The sequence below is a fragment of the Babylonia areolata genome, chromosome 4 (genome assembly GCF_041734735.1).
Source record: "Babylonia areolata isolate BAREFJ2019XMU chromosome 4, ASM4173473v1, whole genome shotgun sequence".
Classification (NCBI taxonomy): domain Eukaryota; kingdom Metazoa; phylum Mollusca; class Gastropoda; order Neogastropoda; family Buccinidae; genus Babylonia; species Babylonia areolata.
In genome coordinates this window covers 51,632,273-51,659,359 of record NC_134879.1, presented here as the reverse complement: position 1 = coordinate 51,659,359, position 27,087 = coordinate 51,632,273, and the positions used below count along the sequence as shown (strand labels likewise).

Below are 27,087 nucleotides of genomic sequence, written 5' to 3'. Positions count from 1 at the left end.
CCTGTGTAGCTGAATTCAAACACCCAAACAAGAGCAGTATCCTGGTGTGGCTGAATTCAAACACCCAAACAAGAGCAGTATCCTGTGTAGCTGAATTCAAACACCCAAACAAGAGCAGTATCCGGGTGTAGCTGAATTCAAACACCCAAACAAGAGCAGTATCCTGTGTAGCTGAATTCAAACACCCAAACAAGAGCAGTATCCTGGTGTGGCTGAATTCAAACACCCAAACAAGAGCAGTATCCTGTGTAGCTGAATTCAAACACCCAAACAAGAGCAGTATCCTGTGTAGCTGAATTCAAACACCCAAACAAGAGCAGTATCCTGTGTAGCTGAATTCAAACACCCAAACAAGAGCAGTATCCTGGTGTGGCTGAATTCAAACACCAAAACAAGAGCAGTATCCGGGTGTAGCTGAATTCAAACACCCAGACAAGAGCAGTATCCGGGTGTAGCTGAATTCAAACACCCAAACAAGAGCAGTATCCTGGTGTGGCTGAATTCAAACACCCAGACAAGAGCAGTATCCTGGTGTGGCTGAATTCAAACACCCAAACAAGAGCAGTATCCTGGTGTGGCTGAATTCAAACACCCAAACAAGAGCAGTAATTCTCATTAAACTTTATTTGTGAACAAACAAAAACAATACATATGACATTTTTTTGTCTGGATACAAAATATACAGATTTTTCTCATTCAAATTTTCAACTCATTCTTAAACATGTATCTTGTCACTGCTAGACACAGCTTGTGTCTGTAATCAGGCTTCAATGCTGTTAAAACAAAAAGACACACACAAAGTTATTTTCAACCTTTATTCATGTACACACTGCACGAAAATGAAGAACAAATTATAATGCAACAGTTATTAAGTGGAATGTAGATGTAAAAGTCACTCATCTACCCACCCCACCCGAACACACACCATTATTAAATCAACATTACAACTGCTCTCACAAAACCCTGACAGGAAACCAATGTGTGGAAACAAAGATTTAAAAAAAAAAAGAAAAAAAAGACAACAGTCTCAATTTTGCCTTGGGTGCCAATTTTTCACCTTGGTTTTTGCCTTGGGTGCAGTGTATACATAATAGTCTGAATGTCTGGACTGACATATTTACGCACACAAACACTAATTTAATCACAGTCACTGAAGGATAATGTGAAACAATACTGTTGTTTTGATTTTTCCTCCTCTGAAAAGATTTTTCTTTGTCTGAGGTATTCTGAAAGCAGGTTCCTATGCTCTCTGTATATACGCACTGTTTTCTGGCAAGAGAAACAATGGCATATTTCACTACAGAGAAATTTAACAACATTCAAAAAAACACCACCAAACAAACATGCTTTGTATCATGCCTCACATGAACCCATTCAGCCAAAAGAGAGAATAAAACGGAAGACAGACACTACTTAATAAAATGATTATGAAAAAACAACACACAGCTGCTTCTGCTCCTTGGAACAGAACCCTACAACAAAAAAAGAAGAAAGAAATACATGCACAAAATGCAGTGGACAAACAAAAAGTCAAAACTCATTTAAATCATGTTATGTTTCAAGAGAAATTTGGTTACATAACACAAACAGAAACACAGCAAGTTTTACAAACTAAAGCAAGAATCCTCTTCTGAATCCAGCATACGCAATAAAACATGACCCATAGATTTGAACTCATTCCAGAAACATTTTACTGGTGGGATTAAGTTACTCATACTACTGATTATGTGGAACGTGGACGGATTATCTATCACTTTATGATCAATGACTGAAATGAATCGATGCATGGAACAGAATGCAACAAAAGCACCAAACAAGGGTCCAACATACCAAGCAGTTATCCAACAAACACCAACCAAAAATAAAAACCAGCCACCCAGCCAAACCAACAACACAGCTCCCTGTTTGCTGCAGATCCAAACAAGATTATCACCCTGCTGGGTGATTAATGCCCAAAGAATCAGATATGAACAGGTTTTTTTAAATTTTTCCAAGCACTCAAAGATGCGCAGACTTGCTCCAGAAATGTCTGTTGATCATTCAATCAAGTACACACACCCTGTAACCGTTAAACAGAGTATCACTAGACACACCCCCAGACATACAACCAGCTTTTGAATGTCGATATGAGCTCACCCTTCCAAGGCAGAAATCCTCTAAAGCCATCAAGTCCTTGAAAAAAAAAAAAGGGAAAGCAGCAGGCCCAGATGGCATACCACTAGAAGTGATGAAGGCAAACATCCCAACATCCACTGCGATGCTTCACCCATTGCTTCAGAAAGAATGGGAAGCAAGAAGAAAGTGCTGGAGGAGTGGAAAAAGGACTATCACACACATAACCTCACTCACTGATACTCACACAGAGCAGTCCACGACTGCTTCACAGCACCTTGTATCGTTTGAGTCATATTGCCAAAGCCTGGTCTTTGCTCAGCCATTACTGAGACAGTGGAAGCAAGCACAAGGCGACAAGACAAGTCCTCCGAGATTCACTTGTTGCAGTAATGGTCGATGACTTTCTGCTCACGGCGTAGATGGCGCTCGGTCTCCAGGTGAATGGCCATCAGCTGAGAGGTCTGCACTGTCACTTTGCACAGCTGGCAGGTGATGGGGCCTCGCATGTGTCTGACACACACACAGCACCACACAGTTACTTACAATCAGTGGTTTCTGTAGTGCCCTGACTACCACCATCATCTGTCTTGGATACATTGTTTTATCGCATTTATGAATACATCTGTAAAGAAATAGATATAATACTAATAACAATACTACCACTACTATGACTAATAATAATAAATATAATTATACAATGCTACATCGCCTCTTTTATCCCATGTAAGTCAACTTTTACCAAGATTCTTTTAGTCTACCTCTTACTATATAATGCTGAATCTTGTGCAGAGACAAATCAAAGTGTCTTAAATCCCTACTTTCACACGCATGCTTAACTCGAAGGAATGAAAGACAAAACATATTAATACATGTAGACATAAAACTTGTCAAACTGGGCACAAAGAGGAAGAGGAGGGAGGAGCTGTTTTGGAAAGAAGTAGGTTTTTAGGTTTTCAGGGCCACACTTGGAAGAACTGAGTGCAGGAATATGACAAAGAGAAAGAGAGATCATTCCAAGTGTAAGGTCCAGTGGCAAAAAAGTGGCAGCTACTGAAAGAGTGGTTTCAAGCTGATTATAGAGAGTGCGAAGGGGTGCAGAGTTGAAGGTAGTCCAACAGATTACAGATTTGTTTATGTATCTATGAGAGAGAGTGTTACCTACTTCCGGGAGGTTATCAGCCGTACTTGCTTTCATTTTCTCCGCATAGGTGGATAGTAGTTTGCACAGGACAGGAATGTCAGACCCCTGCCGGAGTCTGCACTAGTTGGGTCAAGGTTAAGTATGTGTAATTAAATGCATATTTAAAATATGCTCTACCTCTTTGAGACATGGAACCAGAGCGCTAACAATGAACATCAATATGAGAAAGTAAAACAAAACAAAAAGACAACAAAAAACAAAACAAACAAACAAAAAAAAAAAACCAACACAAAAAAAGGTGACAAAAATGAATGACAAAAGACTGACAACCAAGAATGGTAAGACAGTGAGAACTGAGGTCGACGTACTTGCTGGCAATCCTGTGCAACTCATCGATGTGCATTCTTTTCTGGTCCATGCCCTTGCGGTCCCCAGTGTCCAGCTGTACTGTGGCCAGCGGGGGCAGCAGGGTCAGGAAGTCATTGTCAAAGTCTTCACTGGGCAACACTATCTCCTCCACCTTCAACTTCATTGGGGTAGGGGGAGGGGGGGGGGGGCAGACAGAAAACAAACGATTTTGTAATGAAGGCAAAAAGTAACAGGAAGGAAGACTTGTTGTAACACTACATGCACACACACACACACACATGTCCAACCACATTTACATATATTCTATCAAAATATTTGTGGCTGAGGAATTTGTCAGGATAAACAAAGGATTCTTCTTAAAAAGTTTTGTGATGAACGATTTGTGATAAATGCAAAAAGTAACAGAAAGGAAGACTTGTAACACTGCACACACACACACACACAATGTCCAACCACACATTCTTTCAATGAAAATATTTGTGGCTGAGGAACCAAATTTGTCACGATAAACAAAGGATTCTTCTTGAAAACGTTTTGTGTTCATTTATGACACTATCTTGAAGAAAAAACCCACAACATCCCGAACCCCAAACCATCTCCATCTCAAGATGGCAAAGTTATCTTGACAAAAGCTTTCTCTTTTTATTTTTGCTGATAGCCCAGCCAGTTGCAAGAGATGTATCAAACATGAAAACAGATCAAAAAGCAGACCAAGATCCAAAAGCAAGACAAAGACACATATACATTTTTTTAAATCTTTTTTTTTTTTGTATGTGTGCTATCTTCTAGTCAGTCATGATAAAAAGGTTAAAATACTTTTTGTCAGCTGACAAATGACTGCAAAGAAACACATGCATGTTTTGCAGATTTATAGTGACAAAGTATCAAAGGAACAGCAGTACACAAGTCGATGAACCATCACCATAAATACCTGATTCCAGTGAAACTCTTTCCCACTGTAGAAGTACTCCGGTTCCTTGTGCTCTCTTGCTTTGTAAAGCAGTCTGAAACCAAGGATAGTAAAACAGTTTTTATATCTTGTAGCTCAAGTCATTGGTAAAAAAATCATGTCTTACAGTTACACTTGACAGAAATAAGCACTGATAAAAAAAATAAAATAAAATTTTCAGATACACATGACATAAGCACTGATTTAAAAAAAAAAAAAAATCAGACTTTTTTAGTACCTGTAAACAGCCCAAAACACATTTTTGAAATTTAATGTATGGGCTTTCTTTTTCAAGTTGCCCATATCATTCTGGTTCAAACAAGAATTTGTGTTTGGGGGGAACTAAGAAAAAAAAGGAATAAATAGACTTTAAAATATTCTTTAAGACATATTGGAAACTCACTGTCATTAACTTTTTAAACAAGTTAGTCAGTCATAGTTGCAAACCTTCTCAACTCTCTACAATCCACTTAGTACTTTTGACCTGAAAAAAACCCCACCAACATCACCAGTTCAGTTAAATTCAGTTACTCAAAGCAGTGTCACTGCATTCGGGTCAGTCCTTATATGCTTCACTGCAACTGCTACGATGATGCCAGAACAACGCTTCGTCAGCCGCCACCACCACGACAAACAACCAAAACTTACTCCAGCAGTCGCTCCCTGGCAGGCATCTGGATTTTGGCGGCCACAGCATCTGGACCCCACTCTGCCATGCTGGTTCTGGAGCCCAGGGCAAGGTTGATGGCATGCCGCACACGGTTGATCTACACACACGATGTAACATTCCATTCATTTCAATTCAATCTGACGTGGATGAGAGCCCAGCTGACTGTACAGGACCACACACAAACAGGGTTGAACACACCTGAAACAATAAAATGTGAAAACCACACCAGACAACAAAAAGGAAATTTTCTATCTAAAATTACGTTTAAATAACATACTTACCGTGACCCAACTAGTGCAGACTCCGGCAGGGGTCTGACATTCCTGTCCTGTGCAAACTACTATCCGCCTATGTGGAGAAAATGGAAGTACTACGGCCGATAACCTCCTGGAAGTAGGTAACCTCTCCTTTGTCCCGCAGACCCTTGCCGGAGTCTGCACTAGTTGGGTCACGGTTAAGTATGTGTAATTAAAACCATGTTTAACTTCCACATGCAGAATGCTGTTTTAGGGCATAAATGGTTGAAACAGGCAAACCAGACATGAGAGAGTTACAGTGGTGGTGATGAGAGAGAGAGAATGAAAGAAGCGACATGTTTTGATGTTATGTTGGTGTACAGTGAATTCAAAATACTGCCACACACCAAACTCTGTATTCAACAAAGCACTTTATTCTTCAAGCATTCCATGACGACTCAAGAATCTCCCCACCTTAGACCTCCACCCCCCCAACCTGAAGAAGTTCCATTCAACATGTTGCCTACCAGGTGGATGTCGTCATCGTCAAAGTCCACGTCAAAAGTCAGCTCCATGTCATGTTCGGGCAGCAAGGGGTGGTTCTTGTCTCCAGGGGCAAAGCCCAGTCCACACAGGGCGCCCGTGTAACGCTGCCTGCGGGCGTCCACTCTGCAACACACCATACATCGCAGGGTCAGCCCCTGTTCCAGAATCTGCCACAATATACTAGGATCTGCCAAAATCTCTTACTGTGTTCCAGAATCTGCCACAATCTACTAGGATCTGCCAAAATCTCTTACTGTGTTCCAGAATCTGCCACCATCTACTAGGATCTGCCAAAATGTCTTATTGTGCTCCAGAATCTGCCACCATCTACTAGGATCTGCCAAAATGTCTTATTGTGCTGCAGAATCTGCCAGAAACTAACAGGATCTGCCAAAATATTTTACTGTGTTACAGAATCTGTCAGAATCTATTAGGATCTGCCAAAATCTGTTTGCGTTCCAGAATCTGCCAGAATCTACTAGGATCTGCCAAAATATTTTACTGTGTTCCAGAATCTGTCAGAATCTCCTAGGATCTGCCAAAATCTCTTCTCACTGTTTCACAGCAGGGTGATCATCTTGTTGGCATCATTGGCGTGTTTTCTGCATGAGGAAGGACAGGAAGATGAATGCTTATATATGTGTGAGAGGTGTGGTGAGGTGTGGTGAGGTGTGGTGAGGTGAGGTGAGGTGAGGTGTGGTGTGTGTGTGTGTGTGTGTGTGTGTGTGTGATTGCAAATGTGTTCATGTGTTCAGTGTGTGTGTCTGTGAATGTGCTAAAAATTTTTTTGTTTCTTTTTAATTCATGAACATCTATGTATTCTCATTCAAATATATTCTTGCAGGGGGATGTGAGGAATGGGGTGGAGAAAATCAACACACCAACAATAACTGGCAACATCGACACACTAAAGAAGACAGCACCACACTCTGCCACTGCCCTATTCCCCTCCTCCCCCACCCCCAATGCACCAAAGAAAAACCTTAAAACATCAACACCACCACCACAGACCAACACCCACTCAACAGCACATGTATGATAGTCACTCGTGTCTATGAACATCAGAACAGCAGAGAAAGCAACTGCTGTCCCAACTATCTGGGCTAGAATTTGATTGTAGTGGAGAGTGTCTTGCCCAAAGTTACACACCCACTCTCTCGACCAAGAGGGTTTTAGAACAGTCAGAGTTGGGGATGATTCCCAAAGGCCAACTAGCCCCCAAGGCTGCAGCATTCAGAGCCCGTGCAATTCTGCCTCCTAGTTTGAGAGTCATAGTCCTTCACAAAAGACTGCAGGCATTGGGATGGTTCCCGAACGCCAACTAGTCCCCGAGGCAGCAGCACTAAGAGCCAGTGCAATTTCTCCTCCTAGTTTGAGAGTGAGAGTCCTTCACAAAAGACTAATGGAATGCAAAACAAACACACCACCACCCACCTCAGCTCCACGATGGGGGAGAAGATGAGGCTCATCATGGCCAGCATGCCGGGGATCTGAGGCATGATGGTGGTGTCGCGGGCCACAATGGTGTCGCCGTCCGCGTTCAGGCTGAGGAAGGCCGACACCATCATGCGGTTGAACTTGTTCTGAGGCTCCGGGTCCACCGCCGTGGAGTTCACGCTGTCTGGGTCCACCCGCACAAACCTGCATGACCATCACGTCAAGTTTAATGTTGTTGGTTTTTTTGTGTTTTTTCTTCTTCTTTGCAGTGAAGGTTATGTTTCTCAAGAAAAACACATATAATCCAATGAAATCATCAAAATTCCAAAACACATAATCAGATTTCTTTCTTTCTTTTTTTTAATTTTTAACAGCAACGGATTACATAGCAGAATCTACTTCAAAGAGTATACATACTTCACATAAGTTATATCATTCATTAGTTGTAAGGGATTTTTTTAATGGATTTTTTTTAAATATAATTTTCCATACCCCTTCCAAGACACACACACAACCACACAACCACACACACCCCTCACACACACACACCTACACTCATAAATAGTTTATACAAACAAATGAGTTAACAGCGTGTGACTGCATCTTCCATTATACATATGGAAAAAGGAGCACAACTGTGAACAACAGTGTGGTAACCACCAATTTATGACTAATATGAACATGTTCCTCCTCCTATCAATATCAATTTCTAGTTCCTTTTCCTATATCACACAACAGTTGTAAAGTGTCACATCGTTTTTATACAGTAATGACAATATCAATTGCTCTGCAGATAAAAATCATGTTCAAAATTTAAGTTAACATTATTTTCATGTTTGTTGGCTAACTAATTTTGTTTCACAGCAGCTGACACAATATCTCTCTTTGAGATAATTAAATAACTCTTATCAAGTTTATTATATCTCAAGAGAGATCACCATGGTGTCATGAAGCTCACAATACAGGCATATTTTCACTTACTAGCCATGCACCTGTTCAAGCAATCAAAGAGATCACATAATAATACACTGACATATTCAAGAACATTTCACATATATTTGAGAACAATGAAAAGTGAAAACAATGAATAAATGATAAGTATATAAAAATGAATAAATAAATGTAAGTAAATAAATCAACCAAATAAAAACAACAACAACAGTCACCTGTGGGAAGTGGAGAAGGTAGCCCCCAGAAACTCCATTTCTAGCGGATTTATGGGACCCATCAGATTGATCTGTCCAACAAAAAACAGGTAGCTTGTCTGTGGAAAATCTACTCTCACTGTTCATAGCTTCAGAAAGCATACATCAAACTTCACCAGAGGAAGAAACAAACCTGGAAACAAAAAGTTACACAAAACACAAAAAGGAGGCGGCAGGGGAGGGGGAGGGGGGGAGGGATAGATAGATTAAAAAAAATTCCTGGGCACTTCCCCACCTTAGAAAGAAACAAACCTGTAAACAAAAAGTTAAACAAAACAACAAAAAAGGTGAGAGGAAAGGCAAATTGAAAAAAAACAACACTGCATGGCAACTATTCAACTATAAATTCAAGTACGGTGCAAAAACTTAAAGGAAATCGTTTTCTCCATTTAGGCGGACAGTAGTTTGCACAGGAGTCTGCACCAGTGGGTCACGGTTAAGTATGTGTAATTAAAATGAACATTACCACTCATTTTTCAGACAAAGAACAGCAATTTGTTACACATTCACCTTTTATACTGCTCACTGGCTGCAAAAATGTCTGCGTTTTTGAAAATACTAAAAGCACACAAGAGAATGGGGTAGTAAACGGGGACAGACCTCCTCAAAGTGTTCAGAAACCAATACAAAATGCACATTACGGGCAAAACTAGGAATGCTACCAACCCACCCACAAGAAACAGAGAACACATGTAACTGCACTATCAACACACATGACAAAACAAAAGAGAAGAACATAAAATGAGAGACGAACCGTTCTTCCTTTCCGGCGGAAGCCTGCAGGAGGGCACTTGACGTCCAGCTGCAGAGTGGGCACTGCTGGGGCCACTGTTCTCGTCTCCTTACTTCCGTCCTGCATGGCGTTGGCACCAGTGGCCTCTGCCATGCGCCACTCATGGTCTTGCTGTGGACAGAGAGACATGGAGTGACAGACAGTCACAGCAGCTGATGCATCTCTCCAGGAAGAAACATTTTGTACATCTGGATCAATGATACACAACTATTTTCTTCCATCACCAAAATGCTCAGTGTTTCTGTTTGTCTGTATACTATCAGGGAGTCAACGTCACGGTCAATTCACGTAGTGATGTTAAGATGAACCCATAGGACATTTTGCTAAACCTTTCCAGAAGAAATGATGACAGCAATCTCCGGCAAAGTTGTCTCACCTTGGACAGGTAGGTTTCCTCCACCTTCTCGGCCAGCCTGACGCCAATGAGGTGTTCGTTGATGGAGATCTCTCCTCCCTGGGGAGTGGGCTGCACCAGCTCCAGCCTCACCACGCTGTTCAGCACTGAGTACACCTGCACACCCACGACTCAGGCACTCAGCCATCAGGTGCACCGGCAGAGGTCACTTTCTGCCCATCGACAGTCCTCTGGTCATGAATTGGACACACTCAGCACCAAACCCGACTGCAGTTTTACAGAGGCTTTATCATCTATAAGAAAATCTTCCTCCTGGACCTCACTGGGTTCTGGTGGTCTTCCAACCCTCACCTGGAACTTCAGTTTCAGTGTCAATTTTTTGCTAGTCCTTTAAAATTATTAGCTTTCACTATTCTTCTCAAAATTATTAACTTTCACTAATCCTTCAAATTTATCAGCTTTCGCTAATCCTTCCAAAATCATTAGATTTCACAACTCTCAACTGATGAGTGACTGTCAATATCTTTTCCAAGTCATATCTCTAAATTCTGGTATTTCAGAGTGATTTAAATACATACACACACAAACTGTATATCAAAAAGCTGTTCCAGACAGGCCTTCACTTTCTGCAATAAAACTCACCTGCGCCAGGAACTTTTTGCCAAACACAATGTTCTTGAAGACCATGTTGGCCTCAACAGTCCAACGCCCATCTGGACACTTGACACTGGAGGGTCGAATCTCCATCAGCTCACACTCAATGGCCTGTCCACACCAAAAACCCAGTCATCAGACAGGCAAATCAGCAGGGGAAAATTAATGAGAGATCCAGGAAGAATGCTACAACCCCTTGGCAGAGTGAAGAAAAGTAACAAGCATCCCTAGTGGGGGTCTGGGGCAACATCTGACCACTTTTAAAGTTTTCTAACACCCAAAGTAGTCTGTTTGAGCACCTAACTGAAACAAAAGTAAATGTGAAGCCAAGCGAACTTCACTTTCTTCTTCTTCTAATCATTGATTTGTTGTCTATTCACTACAAGGTGATTTAGACATCATCTGCTGGGATGAAATGCATTGTTAATATCAGCTAGCGTCCACTATACAGACAACTGTGCCTCTTGGGAGTTCTACAATGGACATCACTGGAAGATATTTGCCTCAATTAATGAAAGGGCAGTTCATACAAAAATCTGTAAAGCAAAGGCAGTGAGCTTTGCCCAATCATTATAAAAGGAAAGAGAGGGTGAGTAAATCACAGAAATTATGAGATAGTTACCATGAATGATAAATCATGTTAAAGAATAAAAAATGTGGAAAAACAGCATCAGAGAGAAAGAAAGACAAAGGAAGAGAGAGAGAGAGAACAGGGGTCAGCAGAAAAGGGAATTTCTTTATTTTACACTGACCATGAGACGGTGCCAAGCATAAACACGTTTTTTTTTTTTGTTAATTTTCACAGAACTCAATAATGATACCAGGATTTCCAACTGTTACCTGGGAGGGAATGTTGTGGGCTTCTAGAGGCAAAGCCCGCAGTCTGTCCAGGGTCACTTCTTCACGGTTGCCATAGTCCACAAAGAACACCTTCAACAGACACACACAAGGACTTCAGTTTCTCAAGGAGGCATCACTGCGTTAGACAAATTCATATACGCAACACCACATCTGCAAGGCAGACGCCTGACCAGCATCATAACCTAACGCACTACGTCAGACGTTTTCAGTGCATGCAAATTTACTTGTATATCTATCAGAGTGGATTTCTTCACTAAAATTTTGCCAAAACACAACACAAGTTGCCATGGCTAATTTTTCAGTGTGCGAAGTGTGTGCTGCACTTGGGACCTCCACCATCATTTCATTCAAATGACTAAACACTTAGTTTGATTTTCCAAGTCAAACTTGGAAGAAAGGGTAAGACCTCAATTTGAAAATAAGCATCTTAACCATTCTGCCTTATTCCTATTATGCATATACATAATCATCATCCATGAATTTTTTTTTTTAATCAATCTTTAAGAAATAAAGAGAAGAAAAACAAAGAAAAACAACAGCAGTGGCTTTCTCAACACACACCATTCCAAAGCAAAGAAGAAAAAGAAAGCTCTTGATTCCGACATCACTCCACACAAAGGACATCACATTGAACAGGACCTGCACGGTCACTGACAACACTTACCCGGGCCACTCGCACTGTGGTGGGGATCCCTCTCCTGGAGAAAGTTTGAGTCTCCAGTTTTTCTATCCGGGCCCTGTAGTAGGCTTCTTGTTCATCCATGTAGGGAGCAGCACACATCATGTCTTTGTGTGGACGGGTGCCTAGTTTCTGAGGATTAAAAAAAAAAAAAAAAAAAAAAAAAAATAGAGGGTTAAAATGCAGACCATCCCAAATCTGAACAATTTTCCATTCAATTGCTCACCTCCTTTAAGTAATGTAGTTTTGATTGCTTTTGAGCATGAAGGTATTTTGAAAAGAGAAATATTCTTTCTTGCCATTTTCATGGCTGTTTAGGCTTACACACTGATAAATGAATTTCCAATTTTTAGCAAAAAAAACAAGCTGCATCTGTTCAGAAAGCTGCACAGTCTCAAGGAAAAAGAAAAGGCTTAAGATGACACACTGTTTATTCCGTTAGCTGTTGTAAACACAAAGCCGACACATGCATGCACTCTTCCAGGTACACCTACACAGCATCTGACTATCTTAACACCACAACAGGCATACTGTGGTTTTGTGGGAGAGAATGAATGGCTTACCGCCAGCCTGGAGGCAGGGTTCAACATCATGTGCAGGCTGTGGAGCTGAGACATGTGCACGTAGTCCTGACACTGCACGTAGAAGTGACCGCACTGCACCACCTGTCAACACAGCAGCAGCACACCACACACCTGTCTTATTTATCACTGTCACTGCTTTCTGTCTCTACATGGATGACTCTCCTGCTCCTTTTTTCTTGGTACACTGTTGCTTTCAAATCAGGCAGCCCTGCCCAGATCCCAAACCACCCCATGAAGAGTCTACACCCAGATCCTTATTATCACAGTGAAACACACCAGGTATGCGCACACACACACACACACACATACACACACACACAGAGCGTGCCTCACACACAAGCACAGCCACATTTACATATGCACACTGCACACACACACACACACACACACACACACACACACACACACACACACACACACACATATTCCACACACAATAAATAGAAAAGAGCAAGACTTGCTTTCACACCTCTGTGACAAAGACCTCCAGGACACTCTGGGAGGGATCTGGCAAGGCCACTTTCAAACCAGAGTCATCTGCAGGGTTGGCACTAGACACTCTGGAAAATCAAAACACACTGATCAATTCTCTACTTAACAGGGTAGGCACATGACATGTGAACAGACCACAAACTTAAGGAAAAAAACAACAACATACAAACAGCAGCAGCATGAATATTATAACAGTTGTATAGCTTGCAACTTTAAGCTCAAATTTGACACATCTGAATTCTTTCAATAATATAATTGCCATACCTGAAGCAATGATGAATTTGTTCACAGTGGATAGTGATATGCCTTCACCCCATCCAATGCAGTGAGGAGAATGTTTTTGTGTGGAGAATGTTGGGGGAATTACTTTACCAAGTCACAAAGCGTCATCTGGACCTTTCACCAAAATCTCACTGACAGCAAGACAATCGGATGAAAACTGCTGTCAAACAAAAGCAACGTCATGTCCATAAACATCATGTTCATTCTGTACTCTGACGACAGATTTTGTGATAAACTATGTCATGATTCAGGAGCCCAGAAGCCCTGCAAACAGAACAAGTGTTAGGTTCAAGTTAAAGGTCCCATTGCCTTTTACAGCAGTAGGAACAGTAATTCCATATTGACTGTGTCTAAGGTGTCAGCATAGGAAGGCAGGGCACAATACTCTCCTTCTGCCATTCCATGTTTTAACCTTCTACCATCCATTCACACCTGGGTGGAGCGAGGAAAATCGGAGTAAAGTGCCTTTCCCAAGGACACAACACCATGTTGAAACAGGGCCTTTAACTCAGGTGACCATGTGGATCAAAAGTCCAACACCCAACTGCTTCTGCCACAGCACCTCCTGGTTGAGGTTACTGCCACAGAAATTGTGCAGAAGATGGGACAGAAAAAAAAAGACACACAAAAAAATGATTAGGTAGAGAAAGACCAAAAATACAAATAAAAGACTGTGGCAGTTCTGAAACATTTCACCCTTCCTCTTCTTCTTCTTTCCGTTACACAACCAACATCGACTTGCTGATGATTCTGTCGTGGTTGATGCATGCTGGGTATTTTCGTGTCTCCATAACCCACCGAACACTGACATGGATTACAGGATCTTCAACGTACGTATTTGATTTTCTGCATGCATACACATGAAGGGGGATCAGGCACAAGGCAGGTCTGCACATATGCTGACCTGGGAGATCAAAAAAATCTCCACCCTTTACCCACCAGGCGCCGTTACCAAGATTCAAACCCAGGACCCTCAAACTGAAACTCGGATATTGCACCCGTCGACTGCCCTAGACTGTGACTTCAGTGGGTGGTGAAGAGATTACCTGCTGGTTCGCAGGAAGCCCTGCGCAGCCCACTTGTCGGAAGCGTTCTCCATCTGTCTCTTCAACCCATCAGTGGCCTCTTGGCTGTACATCTCCAGCTTCAGAGGGATGCGCAGCTGCCTGCAAACAGACAATGGAGAATTTTGTGTGTTCTGTGTATCAGACTGCCAACTGCGGTCACCAGCACAAACCTTTCTTCATCCCTTCTGTTGATCCCTTGGTACACATAGTGCGACAGGCTCTAGCAAAATAAAAAAAAAAAATTTTAAATAAATAAAAAAAATTAAAAAATAAAAAAAATAATTTTAAGGTGGCTTTTCAAACAAAGAACACATGTAGGCTACAGAACAAGACCTCAAGAATGTCTGTTGACATTCTCTTGTTACACACAAACTGATATTGCTGAGCTATAATTATGACCAATGAAAAGTATGCCAACCATAGAGGGTTTTTTTTCCCCAAAACCTTTTATTTAAATAGTCCTTATGCTGCATTCAAGATATCAGCAAATTCACATTCTGCAAAGTAGATTTTTATTTTATTTATTCTACACATCAATCTTATAAAATGTTTCAGGAATTCCAAAGCCAACAATACATTATGATATATGTAAAGGACTGCGAAACCAAAACAAACCAGTCAACACAATTAGAAAAAAATCGAAATGGAAACTCCCCAGCATGAAATATCCTAATCCTAGGTCATGTAACACTACCATTCACACCAACGACCAAGCATTCTGACAGTGAAATTACGCTTCTTCAATGAAACAAAACAAAAACAAAAAACACAATACCTGAGCTTGATGGCAAAGCAGACTGAAGAGTTGACAGCCATTTTGTTGTGCTGGAGGCCACTGCTGTCAGACTGTGGGAACATGATGTATGCTCTGTGTCCAGAAGAAAGAGAATGTGTAAAACAACAACAACAGTGCATTGCAAAAAAAAGAAAAAAAAGAAGCTAAATATAAATCATGCATCTCTTGACATTTTAAGAAGCAAACAAAAAGACATTCACTCACTTGATAATCACTTCATTTGTCCTCCTTGTCAGCTGTATTGTCTGATCGTTTTATAAGTTTTATACTATTGTGGGCTGTGTGTTTGTGTGATACATTCATGAAGAGAAAAAAATGAGAGAAAGAAATAGGGGGAAGATTAAGACCAAAAAAAAAAAAGTGTCAACATACAGATGAAGCAAACAAAATCTCAAACTAGAAACTTAATATGGCAGATCTCCCCCTGAATTCCATCATGAATCACAATGAATCCTATGAACGCTCCATCCAGCATCGACACATCCCAAGCCACAGAAATCAGAAGGCAGGCAGACTCAACATCCATTGTTAAATGTGGGAAGAGTGCTGACTCGCTCTGACAAGGCATGGGCCGGGGTGACTTAGCACTGCATTAGCCATGAAATCTGGCCTAACACAGAAAACTTGCTACAACTTACCATGGTTTAACGAAGTTAAATATCTGAACCCAAATCTAGTTTCCCCAATAGACAAAACATGATGAATAAAGCCTCAAAAATTAAAATCAAATAAGCATATCCCTCAAACGAACTGCAAATTTTGGCCATGGAAAAGGCCAGCAAGGAATTATACATCCAACCCCCACCCCCACACTGTCAGTGAAGACGTTAGTGAAGATGTTCTAACTGGGATCAAACTGTTATCAGCTACACTCCACACGCTGACCACAGCAAGGGAATCCAGTAGCCACTCAGGTGGTATCAGGTGAGCTTACCGACTTTCCTCAAAGTCCACAGTGGGTCTGGCATCCCTTGGACAGCAGCGCTTGAACAGATCAATCATGTGGTCTCTGTACAGCAGACCTTGGTTCTGTGGCAAACCCCGCACCTGAAGACACACAGTGAATTCCCACAGCCATCACAACCTACTGAAAACCGATTAATAGGTTTCCGGTGTGAGAAGTGCACACATTTTTTCTTTCTTTCTTTCTTTCTTTTTTTTTTTTTTGCCTGATATTTCTTTAAATTAACCAAAGGCCAATATTTAACACGGTTTGACACATGCTAATGTTTAGGCTTTCTGTCTGGTTTAAAAAAAACTTGTGTTTATTCACTCTGGCCAAAAATAAAACAGACTGAACAAAAGCAGAGGAACATCATTCTAAATCATCAACTCCAAAGGAAATCATTTCTCTAAAATCATGCATTATCTAATATACTTAGCATGACCCACTAGTACAGATTCCGGCAGGGATCCGATTCCTGTCCCATGCAAACTACTACTCTGCCCATGCGAAGAAATCAAAAGTAGCTGCGGTTAGTAGCTTCCCTTAGTATACTACCTCTTTTCTTTTTACGTGTGCAGCACCCTCTTTTTCTGCAGCCATCATCCTTACCATTTCTGCATGAACAGGTGGGCAGGTTGCTCATACATCAAAAGGTATGTATATGTTTCAAAAGGTATGTATACGTTTCAATCAGCATTAGCACACAATTAAAACTCTCTGCAAATGGTGTAGTTACTTTTCACAGTGGCACAGGGTTCTTTCATTCCAATTCTTTAAAGAAATATACCCACAGGTACGGAACTACACTGAACTGAAAACTACTGCAAACACCAGTTAATTATAGATGAAAGACTGAACAAAGCCTGCAGCAATTAACATGTTTTATTCATTTTGGGATAAGCAAAGTCCAAACTCTATAGTCAAGTACTCGTCTTGACAATCCGTCCTATTGAGACACCTTGCCCGTTTGTTCAGTAAGAACATCATTATCGTGATCGGCAATATTGTGCACTTAAGTTGAAAACACACAGCAAGTGAATACCAGAAGAATGAATGAGCTCACCACAACAGTGTTGAGAGGATCGTGGTTGCAGAGGGTTTTCATAGCTTCACGTTCGTCCACCGGTTTCTTGCAGAAGTAGTTTGGGTAAAAGGCCCCACAAATGACGATCTGCAAACAACCATCACTGACTTAATCAATATCTCAATCTCAATGAATGAACACTCTTCCAGATTTCTGATGCTGTCTCCATCAGATATTCAAACAACAATCTGCCAACAGCCATCATCGACTCAATATCTCAATCTCTGTGAATGAACACTCTTCCAGATTTCTGATGCAATCTCAACAGATGTAGTGTCTGCATCATGTCAGTGCACTACTTATGACTGAACCGCATATCCACACACACACCCACACAGACACAAACATGTGCACACACACACACACACACACACACATGCACAGAGGTGGACCTACACACACACACTCTAACACAGAGGCATATGGAAGATATATATACAGTGGTAAACACACACAAATGCTGCAAAAACTTATGAGATTGTAAGCACTAAGTAGGAAAGTATTTTAGATTCATAGTCTTTCATTCATGCACATGCACACAGACACAAACATACAGGCGTATGCCCATAAAATGCACACACACACATACACACATGCAGAACACTGAACACAACCCCACAATATCAGCATGATACCTTGAGGAAGAGGGAGTCCTTTGGAGACATCTGCCCTGGCTCCTCCATGTGGACCTTGTGGGAGGTGGGGTCTGAGCGAGGCCTCACCCGGATCAGGTTGAACTTCTCCAACCTATTACTCAGCTCTCTCACCAGTTCATGAACCTGCAGATTTCACATCACACCATATCCACAGGTCAGTGAACTTATCAAAGCAGTGCACACACACACACACACACACACACACACAATCGCACCACCATATGGTCAGCACAATTATCAAAGCAGTGTACACACACACACACACACACACATCACATCACCATATACACAGGTTAGAACATTTATCAAAGCAGAGCACACGCACACACACACATCACACCACCATACGGCAAACACTTATCAAACCAGTGTACACACACACACACACACACACACACACACACACACACACACACACACATCACACCACCATACGGTGGAGTGATGGCCTAGAGGTAACGCGTCCGCCTAGGAAGCGAGAGAATCTGAGGGCGCTGGTTCGAATCTCGGCTCAGCCGCCGATATTTTCTCCCCCTCCACTTGACCTTGAGTGGTGGTCTGGACGCTAGTCATTCGTCTGAGACGATAAACTGAGGTCCCGTGTGCAGCATGCATTTAGCGCATGTAAAAGAACCCATGGCAACAAACGGGTTGTTCCTGGCAAAATTCTGTAGAAAAATCCACTTCGACAGGAAAAACAAATACTGCACGCAGGAAAAAATACAAAAAAAATGGGTGGCGCTGTAGTGTAGCAACGCGCTCTCCCTGGGGAGAGCAGCCCGAATTTCACACAGAGAAATCTGTTGTAATAAAAAGGAATACAAATCAAAGCAGTGTACACACACACACACACACACACACACCACCATACGGTAAACACTTATCAAAGCAGTGTACACACACACACACACACACACACACACACACACACACAACCATACGGTAAACACTCATCAAAGCAGTGTACACACACACACACACACCACCATACGGTAAACACTTATCAAAGCAGTGTACACACACACACACACACACACACACCACCATACGGTAAACACTCATCAAAGCAGTGTACACACACACACACACCACACCACCATACGGTAAACACTTATCAAATCAGTGTACACACACGCACACACATCACACCACCATGCGGTAAACACTCATCAAAGCAGTGTACACACACACACACACATCACACCACCATACGGTAAACACTTATAAAGCAGTGTACACACACACACACACATCACACCACCATATGGTAAACACTTATCAAAGCAGTGTACACACACACATCACACCACCATAAGGTAAACACTTATCAAAGCAGTGTACACACACACCACACCACCATACGGTAAACACTTATCAAAGCAGTGTACACACACACACATCACACCACCGTATGGTAAACACTTATCAAAGCAGTGTACACACACACATCACAACACCATACGGTAAACACTTATCAAAGCAGTGTACACACACACACACATCACACCACCATACGGTAAACACTCATCAAAGCAGTGTACACACACACACACACACACACACACACACATCACACCACCATACGGTAAACACTCATCAAAGCAGTGTACGCACACATACACACACATCACACCACCATAAGGTAAACACTTATCAAAGCAGTGTACACACACACACACACATCACACCACCATATGGTAAACACTTATCAAATCAGTGTACACACATACACCACACCACCATACGGTAAACACTTATCAAAGCAGTGTACACACACACACACATCACACCACCATACGGTAAACACTCATCAAAGCAGTGTACACAAACAAACACATCACACCACCATGCGGTAAACACTCATCAAAGCAGTGTACATACACACATCACACCACCATGCGGTAAGCACTCATCAAAGCAGTGTACACACACACACACATCACACCACCATGCGGTAAACACTCATCAAAACAGTGTATACACACACACACACACATCACACCACCATACGGTAAACACTTATCAAAGCAGTGTACACACACACACATCACACCACCATACGGTAAACACTTACCAAATCAGTGTACACACACACACCACACCACCATACGGTAAACACTTACCAAAGCAGTGTACACACACACACACACATCACACCACCATACGGTAAACACTCATCAAAGCAGTGTACAGACACACACACACATCACACCACCATACGGTAAACACTTATAAAGCAGTGTACACACACACACACACCACCATAAGGTAAACACTCATCAAAGCAGTGTACACACACACACATCACACCACCATAAGGTAAACACTTATCAAAGCAGTGTACACACACACAAACATCACACCACCATACGGTAAACACTTATCAAAGCAGTGTACATACACACATCACACCACCATAAGGTAAACACTTATCAAAGCAGTGTACACACACACACACACATCACACCACCATAAGGTAAACACTTATCAAAGCAGTGTACACACACACACACCCTCATCACACCACCATAAGGTAAACACTTATAAAGCAGTGTACACACACACACACACATCACACCACCATATGGTAAACACTTATCAAAGCAGTGTACACACACACATCACACCACCATAAGGTAAACACTTATCAAAGCAGTGTACATGATACATCACACCTAAAGCAAGGAACACCAGAAAGAAAAAGGTATAAACCAGAAACAATGGAATGATAGAATTTTTTAAAATATGATTAAGAAATTCATTGTACACAATTTCAGAAGGTGGGGATACTGTTCTTAACTGAAAGAGCCCTCAAAATCCCCACAGGTGATCTTTCTCCGTGGCATTACCACAACAAATGTATGATGCAAACTACCCAGCTAAGAAGCGCAACAGACAATAAAAGCAATTCTGGTTAGCTGCACCGAACCGAAAGCACCTGCAGATCTGTGGATGGGTGGGAGTATCCCCTAACAAACGTAGAATACATCATCAAACATGCTGAAGTTAAAACCTACCCCCTTTCCCAAGACACCAACCTCATTTTTTCTTCCTACATTCAATTCTTTTCCCCCGTCGGGGTCAGATTAAGTACCTCATTCATGCGTCTGGTCTGGATGAAGTTCTTCACCCCCCACTGATTTTCTGTCAGACCTGTCCGCTTGAACTCCTGAAGCTCTTTGCATTTCTGCCACACCTGTGAGAACATGATACACTCCACTGAATTTGATGACACATCATTTCTGCCACACCTGTGAGAACATGATACACACCACTGAATTTGATGACACATCATTTCTGCCACACCTGTGAGAACATGATACACACCACTGAATTTGATGACACATCATTTCTGCCACAACTGTGAGAACATGATGCACACCACTGAATTTGATGACACATCATTTCTGCCACACCTGTGAGAACATGATACACACCACTGAATTTGATGACACATCATTTCTGCCACACCTGTGAGAACATGATACACACCACTGAATTTGATGGCACATCATTTCTGCCACACTTGTGAAAACATGATACACACCACTGAATTTGATGACACATCATTTCTGCCACAACTGTGAGAACATGATGCACACCACTGAATTTGATGACACATCATTTCTGCCACACTTGTGAAAACATGATACACACCACTGAATTTGATGACACATCATTTCTGCCACACCTGTGAAAACATGATACACACCACTGAATTTGATGGCACATCATTTCTGCCACACCTGTGAGAACATGATACACACGACTGAATTTGATGACACATAATTTCTGCCACACCTGTGAGAACATGATACACATCACTGAATTTGATGACACATCATTTCTGCCACAACTGTGAGAACATGATGCACACCACTGAATTTGATGACACATCATTTCTGCCACACCTGTGAGAACATGATACACACCACTGAATTTGATGACACATCATTTCTGCCACACCTGTGAGAACATGATACACACCACTGAATTTGATGGCACATCATTTCTGCCACACCTGTGAGAACATGATACACACCACTGAATTTGATGACATCATTTCTGCTAGGCTAAGAAAACACAGCACACAGTTCTTTATTTACATACTGTTCTTTCAGTCCCTGGAACCACAATGCATGTTTATGAACTGGCACACATAAATTCACTGTGTTTGACATCACAGCTGTGACCCTTCATTATTTCTTCCAGAATAACATTTTATTAATTATTTGTCAGGCAAAAATTTGTCCATCTGTCCGCATGACTGTGTGTGTGATGAACATGTGTGTAAGAGTATACATCCGAAAATGCATGCATGTTTTTATGCTCATTTACATGCATACAGGCTCTTGCTTTTTTTTAAAATGTTTTCTGTGAAACTACAACTGTACTGCATGAATTTTTTTCAAGTGTGAAAGAGCACGCACCACACATCGATTCTGTCACCATTTGTTCATTTCGGATGTTGAGCACTAAACTGAACCTTCAAACTTAACAAGAAACACGCAATTTTTCATTACCCTGTAGGCATGCAGAATGGCCTGGCAGTCACTGAGGGATCCACTGGCCCACTTGAACTTGTGCCTGCACAAAGCACACCCAGTCTATTTCACGTGGAGGAAAAAGAATCATCCATATCTTCCATGCTGAACACAGGCAGCACTGGCATAAAATGAGACCAAGTTTGTGTCAAAGTGTGTGGCACATGCACATGCATGCCCATACAGACACACACATGTATACATAACACCTCCCAACAACAGAGAGAGAAATGGAAAAGAGCAGAACTCACATGAATGCTTCAAGTCTGGACTGGAAGGGCGTGGCAAAGATGCTCTTCAAAGACAAGGCAGCTCCTGCAAGGATAACAAAACCATGTTGCTCAGAAAACCAGCATCAATGCTTAGATAATCACTTTCAAAAGCATGTGATGATTTTCTTTTCATTCAGATGAGTAAATCTGCACATGTAAAAGTCATCTAAATTTTATAGGAAATTTTCTTGAGGCGTAGGAGATGGTGGAGGTATGGAGTCATCGGAGGGTTAGCGCTGTAGACAAAGCCTGAGGTTGAGAGCCCAGTGTCAGATCATATCATGATATCAGATAATATGAAGGCCCTTAAGGCCTTTTGCCCGCTGGAAATGGGGGAAAGTGAGAGCCCCCATAACTGTATTGAGAGATTTGTATAATCTAATAGTGCGCAAAGCTTATTAATGACGCAAGGCTTAATTTCTGCCCCAAATACTGTACCTGTACCTAATGTTGAGAGAACCCGAGGTGGAAGACCCTTACAATTGAGACTGCGCCATAATTTTAGCTCGACTGGCCAAACGAGCTAAGTAAGTTTGTGACCTGATACAAGTCTTCAACAGATACAAAACATGAGTGTCAAAGAATCGACAGACAGACAGAAATACGAAAAAAAACTTAGCCGTATGAAAAGCACAGGATCAGGAGTCAAGATGGCTGCCGGAAAAAGAGGGCGCTAGTCAGGGATGCACAGGGGAGGTAACCTACTTCGGGAGGTTATCAGCTGTAGCTACTTTTGTTTTCTCTGCATAGGCGGGTAGTTGTTTGCACGGAGTCTGCACTAGTGGGTTTCGGTTAAGTATGTGTAATTAAATTGTATTTTTGTGGTGCAACATTATCTACTTGACAGGCATCTGATGCTCTACACAAATGGTCTGAACCTGAACTTCTCATCAAAATGTCACATTTGTAGTTACAAAGACCATTACATGGTCAAATATTAAAATAAGCAGCTTGAAGCATAGAACTAAGGTAAATATTTATACAGAAATAATCCATCTTTCAACTGTTGTCATTCACTGACACTTTTACAAGAGCCTGTTTCATCCATCATCTTCACTGGAACTATCTTCATGAACACGACAGCAATAATACAAGTATGTGAAAGTCTGGATCAAACTCGCCTAGGTGCTGATGTACAATCTTGACATCTGAACCAAACCAAAACAAAACCAAACATCTTTTGCCTCTGAAATTTCAAGCATGACACCCGAACATTTAAGAGGTCCAGTCAAATGTCAGAACACTAACACCACACTCCCATTCAGACACTCCAGATCACACCAAGTGCAGCCATACCTATGATGATGCACTCCTCCAGAAGTCCAAACACGTAGCCCAGAATCATGAGCTTGCCAACGCGGATGTCCACAGGCAGGTCCGCCAGGACCCGACCCACAAAAGTCAGGTCTCCGTCAAAGCGTTTGACTTTCCCACCAGAGGTGACACACAGGGCTCCCACCTGCACATGACAAAACACTGCTCTGTGGAACCTTTCAAATCAGACAGAAAGGGACGAGAAACAGTGGAGAAGAGAAAAAGGGACTGAGGCTCAAGAACCAGACACAGACACAGATGGGGTTGAGACAGACGAACCAAGTTTTCCACCTGAATGTTGGCAGACAACAGTTGCAAAAGGATGAGACAAAGGAACACAGACACAGATGGGGTTGAGACAGACGAACCAAGTTTTCCACCTGAATGTTGGCAGACAACAGTTGCAAAAGGATGAGACAGAGGAATACAGACAGAAGGGGTTGAGACAGACCAACTAAGTTTTCCACCTGAATGTTGGCAGACAACAGGACTTCTCTAAACTGTAAGAGTTACAATGACAACAGTTTTCTCAAAAGAAAGAATGGATGTAGATGCTGACACAACATAACAAAAGCACTCTTACTTACATCCCTTTGATCATGCTAGTCCTCCTCCCACCTACTCTATAAGATTACAGGGTCCATATAGGTTTTTATTCACAAAATTTAAAAAACAACAAAAAAACAACAACAGCTATAAGACACCAAGGCCCCCCCCCCCCCACACACACACACCCACAAAATATATATATGTATTGTGACAGGGACCTGAGAGGTACAGGAAGTGGCATGTTATAACCCTAGCATGAATCATCTGTTATATGGATGAGAACAGCTATTTCAGTTAGAAAATCCTTTTGGAAAGTTTTCCTTCTTTTAATTTTTTTTTTACATTATTATCGTATCTTTTAATTCAAATTCAGGTAGAAGACATCCCTGTTGTGCTCTATCACTGAGAGAAATGGTGTACAATCTTTTTTGTTGTTGTTGTTGTTTTGTTTTGGTCAGTAATACAGTGAGCCAAAATAAAATACTGTTACAAATCTCGGTAATCTTATTTTACATACTTTCATGGACTTCAAAATGGTATGTCTTTTTTCCCCGCAAATTTTCAAAACTTTAAAACCTGCATACACCCTGAAGAAGAGGGTGTGTGCTACCTGTTTGAGGCTGAGGACAGTGCGCTCAATGTTGTCCAGGCGGGGTGGTGACAGGGCCTGACTGAGCAGAGCAATGGGCTCCCCCATGTCCAGCAGCTTGGTCTTCAGCACCAGGGTTTCCAGGGGACACCTCTGCACACATACACCACCTGGGCGTCTCATGATGCATAGATAGCAGATATATATATGTCTCTGACACTTCCAAATGGAAATGACACACTACATGCTCCTTTAGCAGGTCCGTATTATGATCTAATAATTTTTTAAACAAATAAAAGAGAGTGAAAATCCTGTCTGGGAGTTAGTTTGGCACTAGTTCAGTTCAGTTCAGTTACTCAGGGAGGAGTCACAGCATTCAAACAAATCCATATATGCAACACCACATCTGCTAAGCAGATGCCTGACCAGCAGTGAAACCCAACACGCTTAGTCAGGCCTTGGTGCTAGGATCATCTGCTATGAAGACGAGTTCTTTTCCTTTACCATTACTTGACCCCAAACCCTAGACGATTATGGCTTGAAGGTATGTCTGCCTTTGTGTATGTGCAGCAATGCAACTCTGATTAAAATGTGCACAAACAGAGTGACCCTCTGAAGGTAGTCTGGGACCCACAAGAGTTATGGTAAAAAATTATTTTTTTTTAAAGCCACTGGGATCCCCATGATTCTCAACTTATCAAAAGTCCTAATAACTTAGATCAAATGTGTGCCTGAATATCACTGGATGGGAGAAACATGACGTCTGCATCACATATGTACACAAGTAGAACAGCAGATACATCCAAATCAAACAACTGCATATGATAACAGAACAAAAGAAAACAATGCACTATTTTCTTCATTTTTACAGCAGAAACACTTTTGTTTTGTATCAAAATTTCTTTTGGTGAAAATTCTCAAGTACGTTCCGCAGAAGAAAAAAAATCATCAAGCAAAAGAATGAGTCCTTTGCATCATTAACATAACCAACACAAAGAAGGTATTTCACACACATGCGTTCACTGCTTCTTTTTTCTCTCTAAATCCTTTTCACTCTCAATCAGTAATAAAATCCCCCAATCTCAGAAGACCAAAACTAAGAAAACTAAGGGATGTGCTTTGAAACTATACATTAGGGCTTGGCCAACTATGGTCTCATAGCTTACAGACCATTAACAGCCATGGTCAATGCAAAAAGAAGTTCAAGCTTACCTATTATAAAAATACTTCCAAAGAATCCAATGCACTGTCTCTTGTACCAACACTTGATGAATTCAACAGAACTGTACAACCAGAAATATACACTGGAGGCCTAGTCATTTGCCACATGTGCAAAGCATCATGTTGGCATATGTTCAAGACAGCATCTGTTGTGATACGCAATGTGTTTGCATATGTGTGTATGCAAGCGTGTGCAAGCATGGCACTTGTGACATTCACTAATGCACAGAAGTGTAACAAAATTCCTCCTATACTTGTGTGTGCATGATTTTTGATTCCCTGTGTATACACTAAAGCACAGATATGTAACGAAATCCTTACTTTACTTGTGTTTGTGCATGATTTTCTAATTCCCTCTGAATATCCCCAATGACGCTGACACACTGGGTGACACAGACATATTCTGTTCCATGCAACAGATGGCATACAGCTCCTGGCATCCTGCACACTCTCCCTCTCACCTGCATCTCCGGCACGCTGTGTTCCTCCATACAGTGCTCATAGAAGTGGCGTGTCACCATCAGGTAGGCACGCCCCTGTGACACCCGCCCCGCACGCCCTGGTCACACACATCACCGCCACTTTCAGTAACAACATCACGTTCACCTGCTTCCAACGCATGCACTTGCACCCACAGATGAACTTGAACATATGCATGTGTATGCACACATACACATACCA

The 27,087-nt window shown here is 41.7% G+C and overlaps 1 protein-coding gene across 2 annotated transcripts in view; it reads right to left on the bottom strand.

Moving 5' to 3' along the window:
- Nucleotides 1-1,009: 1,009 nt before the first annotated feature.
- LOC143281290 (ATP-dependent RNA helicase TDRD9-like) overlaps nucleotides 1,010-27,087 on the bottom strand; it is a 39,066-nt gene continuing 12,988 nt past the window's right edge. For both annotated transcript variants that reach the window (XM_076586427.1, XM_076586426.1), the window contains exons 15-39: nucleotides 26,868-26,965; nucleotides 25,207-25,338; nucleotides 24,030-24,192; nucleotides 22,713-22,776; nucleotides 22,441-22,504; nucleotides 21,012-21,113; nucleotides 17,897-18,040; nucleotides 17,241-17,348; nucleotides 16,166-16,278; nucleotides 15,211-15,303; nucleotides 14,415-14,534; nucleotides 13,064-13,154; nucleotides 12,574-12,675; nucleotides 11,996-12,142; nucleotides 11,311-11,400; nucleotides 10,459-10,581; nucleotides 9,838-9,972; nucleotides 9,423-9,572; nucleotides 8,630-8,700; nucleotides 7,461-7,667; nucleotides 6,008-6,149; nucleotides 5,223-5,341; nucleotides 4,557-4,629; nucleotides 3,625-3,782; nucleotides 1,010-2,625 (exon numbers count right to left, since the gene is read on the bottom strand). In XM_076586427.1, the coding sequence (XP_076442542.1) occupies nucleotides 2,490-2,625; nucleotides 3,625-3,782; nucleotides 4,557-4,629; nucleotides 5,223-5,341; nucleotides 6,008-6,149; nucleotides 7,461-7,667; nucleotides 8,630-8,700; nucleotides 9,423-9,572; nucleotides 9,838-9,972; nucleotides 10,459-10,581; nucleotides 11,311-11,400; nucleotides 11,996-12,142; nucleotides 12,574-12,675; nucleotides 13,064-13,154; nucleotides 14,415-14,534; nucleotides 15,211-15,303; nucleotides 16,166-16,278; nucleotides 17,241-17,348; nucleotides 17,897-18,040; nucleotides 21,012-21,113; nucleotides 22,441-22,504; nucleotides 22,713-22,776; nucleotides 24,030-24,192; nucleotides 25,207-25,338; nucleotides 26,868-26,965 (2,945 nt within the window). In that variant the 3' untranslated portion in view covers nucleotides 1,010-2,489. The remainder of the gene's footprint in view (nucleotides 2,626-3,624; nucleotides 3,783-4,556; nucleotides 4,630-5,222; nucleotides 5,342-6,007; nucleotides 6,150-7,460; nucleotides 7,668-8,629; nucleotides 8,701-9,422; nucleotides 9,573-9,837; nucleotides 9,973-10,458; nucleotides 10,582-11,310; nucleotides 11,401-11,995; nucleotides 12,143-12,573; nucleotides 12,676-13,063; nucleotides 13,155-14,414; nucleotides 14,535-15,210; nucleotides 15,304-16,165; nucleotides 16,279-17,240; nucleotides 17,349-17,896; nucleotides 18,041-21,011; nucleotides 21,114-22,440; nucleotides 22,505-22,712; nucleotides 22,777-24,029; nucleotides 24,193-25,206; nucleotides 25,339-26,867; nucleotides 26,966-27,087) is intronic.